Here is a 10,644-nt window from a genome sequence, read left to right as displayed (position 1 = left end):
GGGAGACCTGCCATTGCCAAACTGTACAAACTTTTATCTCTAAAAAGTTTAGATTAAAAATTTTAAACTTATTCTGAAGTAATTAAGGATGGTGAAGATTTATTTAGAAAACTAAATAAGTTGTTTTCCTTTTTTAAGTGTACAATTTAAAAAAAAAATAAATAAGTAATTCTGACTTATCGCAATTTTATTTAATACAATTTATAAAAGTAAGCATGGAATAGTGCGAATATTTAGCAGTTAATCTTAATTTTAGTGTTATTACTCCTTTTGTTGTTATTTTAATTGACCGCCCGATACAATTGGAGCAAACAGCATGACATGCTTGTTTTTTTAGTTTTGGGATAACCCCTAGGGTCATTAGGTTAACTGTAAAGCACCTAAACAGCTTCAAATACCGGATATCACCGGTTTTAAGAAGTGTTTTCAGTTATTAAATAAAAGTATCTATTAATTTCATCATCTGTTTGTTCTTCAACAAAGAAATGTGTTAATTATATAAATAGTAATTACTTTAAGAATAAATTGTGTAAAACTATCATCTTCTTTTAGACTTTTTTAAACATTTTTTTGACTAAATAAAAAGTTAATAATTTACCGCTCAATTTAACTTTAAAATTTAAATTTCTTGAATAACGAGAGCCCTCTAATAAAAAACTATTGAACTATCAGGTAATGAGCATCGCCATATAGATGGCACCTTGAGTTGTTTACTTGTCAAAATACTGATACCTAGGTTATACGATAATGTTTTTATTAATTTTTTCGAAAAAACAAGCAAAAAAAGAAATATTTAAACAATTATGACTTAAACTGACCGTTTTTCTGTCATTTGAAGTGTCACAAATATTTACTTTCAGTTTTACATTTGTGTATGTCGTTATTATCATGGTCTGTTTAACATGTGCAATTTTTTATTGCTGATTTGTTTCTGGTTTGTGTAATAAATAAATTAAGGTAGGGCTCATATACTTTTGATAAAAATGAAGAAGGCTCAAATAAATTCGAACGAAGATCAAACCAAAAAGAGTAACAAAAAGGCAGCTACAACCAGTGTTAAACCTCGAGCTGCCAGAGTAAGTTGGTCAATATTTTTCATTACTTTTGTATATCTCGCAAGATAAGATAAGTAAAATTACGAAATGAAACGCATTAATTGTATGTTCGTCATTAAGTTCATTTTATATCAACCGTATTCTAGGAATCTCTTAAAGAGTTCAAGGAGAGGATGAAGAAAAATGCTCAAAAATCAGATGATAAAATAGAATTGTTTGGCATGGAAGACTTTTACGCCAAGGTAGTACTTATTATTTGCTAGTTATTCGAGTTTAATTAATTTATTGCAGTCTACCAATTCGATATCAAGCATTAAGAAAGGAACAGGTATATGTTTTGATGATTTTATGTCTCTACACAAGTGCATTTGGGATCCCGAGTACTCAGAGGGTCCACAACGTTATTTTGCTGTTATTAATAGGTACAAGTACATAAATTTCTCTTAAGCAAAATTTTAAAGTGACCCTATCACTTTCAGATTAAAAGAATTAGATTTGATTGAAAGATGTGAACGTTTGAAACCAAAACAAATAAAAAGGGAAAATATAGCTAGAGTTCATCATAAAGACTTGTATTTACGTTTAAAGGAGATTTGTGATATAAGAAACAGTTTGGAGTTGGAGAAAAAAGCCTCAGAATATGATTCAGTTTACTTTAATGAAGTATGAAATTTAGTTTACTTAATTAAATGTGTCTAAGTGTGTGTTTAATAAATTTCTTTTCAGCACACGTTCGAGGCTGCTCTGTATGCAGCTGGCTGTTGTCTTGTGATAGCAGAGAACGTTTGTAAGGGTGCTATAAAAAACGGGTTCGCAGTGGTCAGACCCCCAGGTCATCACGCCATGTACAACGAGTTCAGTGGCTATTGTTACTTCAATAACGTTGCCATAACAGCTCAACATCTCTTAGACCAAAATCTAGCTCAGAGGATTTTAATTATAGATTTTGACGTCCATCATGGACAAGGAACTCAACAAACATTTTATAATGATAATAGGTCAATCTTTTACTTATTCATTTACTTATTTCGGCTTTTATTAACGTCATGTGGTATTTTAGGGTGCTCTATTTTTCTATACATCGTTACGAGAATGGTACCTTTTGGCCCAATTTGAGGGAATCTAACTTCGATTTCGTAGGGGATGGTAATGGGAGGGGGTATAACATAAACGTACCTCTGAATGAAACGGGATTGGGAGACGATGATTACTTGGCAATTGTACTGCAAATTTTACTTCCTGTGGCCTATGAAGTAAGCTTATTATACATATATGTAGTTAAAATGCATATTGTTAATAATTTGTAGTTACATTAGCCAGTGTATTCGTGTCATGATTAATATGTGCTTTTTAATACGCAGTATCAACCAGATTTCATTCTCGTTTCCGCTGGATACGACTCGTCCTTGGGCTGTTTAGAGGTGAATAAACAATTATTTACTGATTCCTTTCTTTTCTCTTATAGTTCCAACCTAATTTGATAATTGTCTCTGCTGGTTTTGATTCTGCGATTGGTGACGAAAAGGTTCGTTAAATTTCTTTAAAACAGTCAGTCTTGTAAGTCTTTAAAACTACTACTACCACCACCCCACCCACTTGTTGTAGTCGAAAACCTCCCCACCCTCTCAATTCTCTTTTTACAGGGTATGATGTTGACCACGCCCGCCTTTTACGCTCACCTGATATTCCTCCTATCTGGACTGGCTGAAGGCAAGATAGTCGTTTGTTTAGAAGGTGGGTACTTCCTTCCCTCCCTAGCAGAAGGAGCGGCAATGACGTTACGTTCTCTCCTCGGCGATCCACCACCCACTTTAGCGCCCACAAAGAAACCAAAAGATAGTACCATTGATGTCATTAACAACATCAAATTCGTTTTGAAATCTTATTGGAACTGTTTTCGCCCTTTCGAAGTCGTTTCGACAGCTGGCGAAGGGGCGGAGGTTCACAAGGTGTGTGTGGAACACCTGGACGCACCGCCTGTGCCTCCCTATCCAACTAGGGCGTGTTATCCGGTAGCGGAGGAGGGGTACAACGTCAAATATACAGAGGCGGTGGAAAAATTAAAGGAAGGTGAGTTAGAAATAAAATAAGAAGAGAGGGGGACAATCTAAAGAAGAATAATTGACACTTTTGTTGTAGAATACGGTTGTAAGTACAATCAGGGGGTTTGTTACTGTTATGACGATGAAATGTTGCTCCATAAGACGAAGAGGGAAGACGGTTACGAAGAGCCTATTCGACTCAGGACACTTTATGAAAGGTTTAAGGAATTCGGACTTGACAGTCGGTGCAAAAGGATTGATGTGAGTAATCGATTTTCCTCTTTCTTTCCTTAAATTATTCAGGAAACGTTTTCAGGTAAAATTGGCGGATTTGGAAGTCTTGCAAAAGACTCACGGGAACGAGTACGCGAAAAATATAGTAGAGGGGGCTTTCAAGGAGGTGAACATGTCCAAACGCGACATCTACACGTGCGACGATTCAACGAAAAGTATTTTAAAGTCGGCAGGCGGTTTACTCAGTGTCATAGACGAAGTAATGGCGGCGGAGAGCTCTTCGGGATGCGGCGCCGCCTTTATACGTCCCCCCGGACACCATGCCGACCATGGAAAGGCAATGGGATTTTGTTTCATAAACAACGTAGCCGTGGCGGCCAATTATGTTCTGGACAAATATAAATTGCAACGGTTAGTGTTTTTTCTTATAGGTTTTTGTCGTTTTTTCGTGATTTCTTTGTTATTTTTCTTTTAAGGGTGCTAATTGTCGATTTTGATATTCACCACGGTAACGGAACTCAGAGTTTGTTCTACGACAACCCCAAAGTCCTGTACCTAAGCGTCCATAAGTACGACAACGGTAATTATTTTCCTCAAAGCGAAGACGCCAATTTTGATAGAGTGGGAAGGTATGCAGGGGAAGGTTTTAACGTCAACATACCCCTGAATAAGGTCAGTATCCTCATTTCTGTTAAATCAGCAATTTTGATGCAATTTTTATTCAGGAAAAACACGGAAACTCAGAATACTTGGCAATTTTCCATCGGATAATCCTCCCCATTGCTTATTCTTTCTCCCCTGAGCTCGTTCTTGTGTCTGCGGGCTTCGATGCGGGGATCCACGACCCCTTAGGTCATTACAAGGTTACACCAGAAGCTTTTGGGCATTTTATTCAACTCCTCCACCCCCTTGCCCGAGGTAGAACAGTATTAGCTTTGGAGGGGGGTTACAATCCCACCACTCTCGCCTTCTCTATGGTTATGTGCGTCAAAGCGTTACTAGGAGACCCGCTACCCCCTCTAGACAAGACAGATCTTATCAACGGGTCTGCACAAGCATCTATAGAGGACGTTATAAGGGTGCAAAAGGAGTATTGGCCAGTTTTAGGGGTTGATAAGAAGTTACCCAATTACGTTGAGTATCTGAAGGTGTTCGATGGGGTGGAAACGTTGGAAATTAGACGTCCCGATCCGAGACTTCTTAACTGTGGAGTAGAAGAATTAAAAAAGAGATTGAGGAGGGAACAGGATCGAGGCGATATGGACAGTGTCGTAGAAAAATTGGAAAAGGTTACCTTGTGAATAAAATAATGATTTACAATAATACTCAACGCGTTTTTGACGGTCGGTTTCTTTTTTATTATTATTTATTAATGACTGCAGTTTATGTTTTTTTTTATAAGTTTTTAGAGTTTTGCAACACATAATTTTTAATAAATGGCAAATTTAACATTCCTTTTTAACTATTTTATTTAGTTTGTTCTTTGTTTTACACTGTATGTTCGTTTCTGTCAATAAATTATTTTCATTTCGTTCTTTTTGCTTTTAACTTTTTCATTTTGTTTTTCTTAATATTCTTCACATAAGTACATAAAAGTATACGAAAATACTTTAAAAAACAATTGCACCTATGTTAAAGAGGATAACAATAAATTCTATTCAAATGTTGGCTTGTATTTCAACTTTTTATCATTTTTTTTATATAAAGGATGATAGGCACCAAATAAAAGAGGATCATAACACTAAAACTTAGATGTGCATTTTTTCTGCATGTCACTGTGCTATCTTATGTCTGCTGAAGATAAAAGGACACATTTCAAAAATATTATTGTTTTTGCATATACATTCATACATTACTTAAAATTCAAAGACTGTTTATTGATAATTAAATTATGTAATTATTACTTCAATTCTGTTCGCAAAGTACATTCACCTTTTTTTATTCTCAAAAATCTAGATAATGCACAATATAACACTCAACGTTTCTCATATCTGTATCGTCTTTTCGCAGTTTTAGCGATAAAGAGTTATTACACTTCAATACATTAGTAACTAGCAATTCCGTTATCAGTGAGCGGTAAAATGATATAATTTTCTATTAGTTGTAGTCTAAATGTAATGTGTAAGTATAAAAAATCGCACGTTTGAATTTGTTGTGTTTCAAGCATTAAATTGCAATAATTTAGAAGTGTGTGAAGAAAGGTTTGCTTAGTTAAATGCACAACATATACATATAGCGGTTTGCAGTTTGTAGTCCAACAACTTTCTTCACTCATGCACTTGGGTAAGTCAATAAGAACAGTTATAATTCATTTATTTTTGTTTATTTCCGCAAAAATAAGTTAATTCTTTTAACAGGTTATTTTAAATGTTACTTATGATACGGATTTCTTTAGCAAATTATTTAAAATGATTGTTATAACACGTTACCAAATTTATTTTGTCCTAGAATTACTTTATTGTAAATTTCTAGCTGTTGCATTTTCATTTAAAGATGGTGTACACTACACGCCGTAGGTACATGATACCATAAATTAAATGCTACATTTTTTAGGCAATATGGGATGATATAGTGAATGAATTTTTTCGTTTTAGATAAAATTAGATTTGTTAAAATATATATAAATGACCTTCACGTGATTTTTTTGTAGATAAAGTATAATTTTTGAGTCAATGCAGTGCAATGCTTGTATTCTTTTTTTAACTGATTCAACATTAGCAGGCAGTATAACTGCTTTTCAAGAAAGTACGTTAATTTTTTATTTAATGAATAATGATTTAATGAGGAATAAAATAAAGATTACACTGATTTCGTTTTTCATATGATATAATGGAATTAAGTTGTTGTTTATATTAATAAGTTTTTATAAGGCTAGGTTAATTTGTATGTCAACTGTTTTAATTATTCATCTTTTTCAATTAATATTAATTAATTTATTAAATAATATGAACCTTAAAGTTGCCCCTTAACGACGCCTTTGCTTTTTCTATTAATGAATAAATGACGTCACTGGCAAATTTACCAATCTGTTGCCATTTGCTACGCTGCCAATTTTTCCTTTCAGTATTGTCTGAACGCTGTTGCGGTGTAGACTGTCTCTGCGTTTAATTAATTTCTTTATTCGAAAAGTACTTAATAAAAGATACTAAAACCACTTTGAACTTTACTTATCGTACATTGTCGTACTTCATTTGTGTCTGTGATAAGATTTAAAGCAATATTTGCCACTTAATTGAAGGTAAAAACGTGTTAAAAGAGCAAGCCTGTCAGGATAAATGTGAAAATATAAATATCTGCCGATTTAATTTCAGTTTGTTGTGCAATTGTGATATTAAAAATGGAAATTTTTAAAATTTCGAAGTCGATAAAATCTGTTAGAAGTCCCGTGACTACTTTTATCCAGAGCATGACATCTTTTCAATCAATCTGAAAGTGAGGTTAGGTCGAAGTGTCTATTACTTAATTTGTGTGGACTAAAGTGCAAAAATTAAACTTTTTAATTCCTTCAAACAGTTCCTTCCATCAAGAATTGTACCGATCTCGTTCGTTCTTGTTTTATAGTGCAATTATTTTGAAGTTGGACAATTTAAATCGAGGACTTTCTTTTTTGGGGCAGACCCTTCTAAAGAACTAATCTGCTACATAATAAACAAACATTCACAAGATTCCCTTGGTGAATAAGTCTTTCGATTTTATGTGCTGCGATATGATCATAATAGATTGTGAATCACACAATTGCTATTCGTTTACTTTGAGATTTACTAAAATCAACACAGTGTGTACGAATAAGATGCCCACAGCAGAGTCTGTTTTCATTCGCCCCCGAATAGGCTACCGAGCAAAAAACGACCCTGGAGACTGACATCGAGACATCAAGAACCGTCACCATGCCCCCGCCCCCCTGACGTTCACTTGATGTTTAGGAAATCGTTTCCAGGGTTATAAAAAGGTAAAAATTACTTTTAATAGAGAAGTACAGTAGTAAATAGTTTTTAAATTAAACATTCACTAAAGAGTATTTCATTTAGTAGTTAAATTAAAAATTATTTAAAGACTACCGCTTTTACTTATGTATTTAAGGAGAAAAGCTTAATACGTTGCTCTCCAGAATAGAATATACCATAGTTATGTCAGCAATAGATACCTACTTTATTAAACTTGTTAAAATTATCTCTTGCATAATATTTTTGCCTTGGACATAAATATATTATCACCTTCACACCTACACACATTAAATTTTTAATCATACTGTACACATGGCTTAGTATTTGTAATTAAATTTTTAATGTATTAATCATCTACTACAAGCTTTAACATTAACATTTTAAATTTTAATTGCAGAATTACACTAATAAATTATTTTATTTTTCCTTGATGTTGAGTGCATTATAAAATGCTATATTATTTTTATCAAATCAAACCGCAAAAGTATTTGTTATTTTATACATAACAATTTGCATATGATGATACTGCTTCTGCATTATAAATGATCTATTCTATCATTTTGTGGTTTTCGCAGGAAATACTGATCGTGAGATATTTTAAAATGTGCAAAACAGAAATAGAATGGGTTTTTAAGGTGATTGGGAATTCCCCCGAAAGCCGCACGAATTAAATTTTTATAATTTCATTTGTTTTTCTCTATCACAAAACAATTTTCTTACAAAGCAATCAGATTAAAATGTAATCTTGAAGAGTTTGATTAATTTTGGCTGTTTTCATTACGTTAATTAAAAATGTAAGTTCAACGTTTATTAATTTAAGTACTTTATTTTTATTCTTTGTCAAAAGTTTTCATTTTTTTTTTGTTTGAAGATGACGTTTTATTTTTTTTTTTTATTTCAGATCTGATTTTGCTGAAAAGAGTGGAACTTTTGATCGGATTGGAATTAATTCTCGACGTGTTTGTAGAAGGAACTTTTGTTATTATTTTCTTTTGCAAACGTATTACTAGTGATCGAAAAGTATTTCTGACAAAGAAAATTAATTATTACCGACGTACTTACATATTTGTTTTGTGTTGTGAAAGAAAAGTTTTATAAATAATAATAATTGCAAGCGTTCGTACATAACAATTCGGTGAAATTGTGTTTGAAAACGAGAGAAACAAAGCGAAAAAAAAATTAAAAACGAGTNCAATGTTGTGCGCGTATTACTTGCAAAACATTGTTTATTTCCAAGAAAATGGGTTCTGCTAAGAGAAATTTATTCAACTTTTTTAACTCGCGTAAGAAGAAACAATTCATACGTGAACAGCAAATGGGTTTGCTAGGAGGTGCATATTTTTTTATTACAATTATTATTACCCTCTAATTTGTTTATTATATAGATTTTATTTTGTTTTTCGTCTATCGCTTATTTAAACTGGATTTTATTTCTGATTGGTTCAATGTATTTTACGCCATCTGCACTTCGGTAGCTAAAGGGTATCTCGATTTTACTTGAATTCATTCGAAATTAACACCTGATGGCTGTTTTTTTTTTCTTTTTGATTTATTTAATAGGATCTACGCGACCTTCTAACAGCATTCTTTAATTGAAAGCAATTAAGGAAGCAATTAGAAATCGTAAAGGTGAATATCAGTTTATAAGTATCTGTTATGTTTTATTGCTTCACATGCCGTTTAGACATTGAGATGATAAAAAGCGGTTTGTCTTTCGTTTTGGTCTATTAGTTCCGGTTTTAAAGTTGCTTGTTTAGAAAAGACTCTTGTTCTTTATTTTTAGGCATTTTTTTTGTTGTTTGGGAAAAATTAACGAATTAGCGATTGTATTGTGTTCTCAAGACAAAGACCAATCATTTTCAGATTTCTCGGTGACCGCACCACCCAGGATGTACTTAAACAAGGGTCAGGAAGATGAGATGGAAGTTTTCGGTTATAAAAAAAACGCAACGAAAACTATCATCACGTACGTCTTGATTGTGCTAACGGGGGGACTCCTGCGACTGGTTTTTCACTGGGTGCCCCACTGGCTTCTTATGGCAACCAGTAAACTTTGCCCTGTGCCTCTTGCCGACAAAGTTTTGATAGTCGTAAGATCAATCTAAAAATTATATCTATCAAATAATGTGTAATGTAAAAGGCTTTTCTTCCTTCAGGATAAATACAAAGGTAAACATAAGACTTATTACGTCAAAACTCTTGAAGTTTTAACCCCTGGCAATATTAAAAAGGGGTTGCTCCTCGACGTAAAAGATAAGAATGTTATCGGTAGGGATGACGATGTTACATCTGATATTCAACCCCGGCTTTCAGTTCAGTTTGAACCTGGAATTTTCAGGGACGTCGACAGGTAATGAACCAATTTATATTATGGGCATTCCTGAAATAATTACATGTATATTTATTGTATTATTCCTTCCAGATTGTTGATGTTCAAGTGCAAAAAGTTCTCGTACATTTACGACACTGATAAGGGCGAGTTTGTGAAGTTGCAGGGATTGGATGGGGGCGTCACGAGCGATTTTTTCTACAACTGTAAGGGTCTGACGCAGTACGAGCAGTTCATGAGGCGCCAAGTCTACGGAAATAACGAGATAGCAATCAAAGAACTATCAGTATTAAGTATAATGTTCCTGGAAATATTGAACCCCTTCTACGTGTTCCAAATGTTCAGTTTCGCCCTCTGGTTCGCTGACGGGTATTACTATTACGCAGCAGCAATTCTCTTGATGTCGGTATATGGTGTAGGGGCCACTGTAATACAGACTAGGAGGGTAAGAAATTACTACTACTTTTTTTTTTGTTTTCTTAGAGGTTTAAAATAATAATCATTGAGGGTTATCTTTCAGAATCAGCACAATTTGAAGTCTACGGTTCACAGTTCTGACGTTGTCACGGTTGTCCGGGGAAAGCCGAAGCATAATTTTGAAGAAGTAGACGCCAAGAGGGAGTACGAAGCGATATCAACAGAACTGTTAGTCCCTGGGGACGTTATAGTAATCCCTCCTCACGGTTGCATCCTTCATTGTGACGCCCTCTTGCTGACAGGCAATTGCATCTTAAACGAATCAATGTTGACAGGTAATATTATATATAAAAGAAATTATGAGTGCTGTTAGCACAGGGCAAAGTAGTATTACGTAAACGAAAGTTAATACCAGCAATTTCTTATGCAGATGTGTACGATGTACGATGTGTTGCATACCTATTTACAAACAATTCCTTTAAATTTCAATCATTGATTACTATACATCTATTAAAAAACCATAATGGCCAACATCAGTGACAATGCGACAACAATTGAAAAAGAATGATGGCCGACAACAGCAACAATTAGAAAAGAATGATGGCCGACAACACGTCATAGTG

The 10,644-nt window shown here is 33.9% G+C and overlaps 3 protein-coding genes across 4 annotated transcripts in view; 2 read left to right on the top strand and 1 right to left on the bottom strand.

Moving 5' to 3' along the window:
* Positions 1–14, bottom strand: part of LOC108735799 (cytosolic 10-formyltetrahydrofolate dehydrogenase) — a 5,762-nt gene extending 5,748 nt beyond the window's left edge. The window contains exon 1 of the mRNA XM_025975223.1: positions 8–14. Coding sequence (XP_025831008.1) covers positions 8–14 — 7 coding nt within the window. The remainder of the gene's footprint in view (positions 1–7) is intronic.
* Positions 15–718: 704 nt separating this feature from the next.
* On the top strand, positions 719–4,716 carry LOC108735890 (histone deacetylase 6). 2 transcript variants are annotated; one of them, XM_018468107.2, is made up of 12 exons: positions 719–1,076; positions 1,202–1,297; positions 1,347–1,477; positions 1,535–1,718; positions 1,782–2,053; positions 2,116–2,308; positions 2,521–2,580; positions 2,699–3,125; positions 3,195–3,358; positions 3,414–3,742; positions 3,808–4,003; positions 4,057–4,716. In XM_018468107.2, the coding sequence occupies exons 1-12, from the start codon at positions 984–986 to the stop codon at positions 4,630–4,632; spliced, it is 2,721 nt and encodes a 906-aa protein (XP_018323609.1). In that variant the 5' UTR covers positions 719–983; the 3' UTR covers positions 4,633–4,716. The 2 variants fall into 2 exon arrangements, with proteins under 2 accessions (XP_018323609.1, XP_018323608.1); XM_018468106.2 differs by lacking the exon at positions 2,521–2,580 and adding an exon at positions 2,417–2,476.
* Positions 4,717–8,475: 3,759 nt separating this feature from the next.
* LOC108735855 (probable cation-transporting ATPase 13A3) overlaps positions 8,476–10,644 on the top strand; it is a 17,704-nt gene continuing 15,535 nt past the window's right edge. The window contains exons 1-5 of the mRNA XM_025975215.1: positions 8,476–8,606; positions 9,139–9,365; positions 9,432–9,625; positions 9,698–10,049; positions 10,125–10,356. Coding sequence (XP_025831000.1) covers positions 8,516–8,606; positions 9,139–9,365; positions 9,432–9,625; positions 9,698–10,049; positions 10,125–10,356 — 1,096 coding nt within the window. The 5' untranslated portion in view covers positions 8,476–8,515. The remainder of the gene's footprint in view (positions 8,607–9,138; positions 9,366–9,431; positions 9,626–9,697; positions 10,050–10,124; positions 10,357–10,644) is intronic.

The sequence above is a fragment of the Agrilus planipennis genome, unplaced genomic scaffold (genome assembly GCF_000699045.2).
Source record: "Agrilus planipennis isolate EAB-ADULT unplaced genomic scaffold, Apla_2.0 scaffold69, whole genome shotgun sequence".
Lineage (NCBI taxonomy): Eukaryota > Metazoa > Arthropoda > Insecta > Coleoptera > Buprestidae > Agrilus > Agrilus planipennis.
The sequence above is the reverse complement of the archived record's forward strand: the minus strand, read 5'-3'. Positions and strand labels throughout refer to the sequence as shown.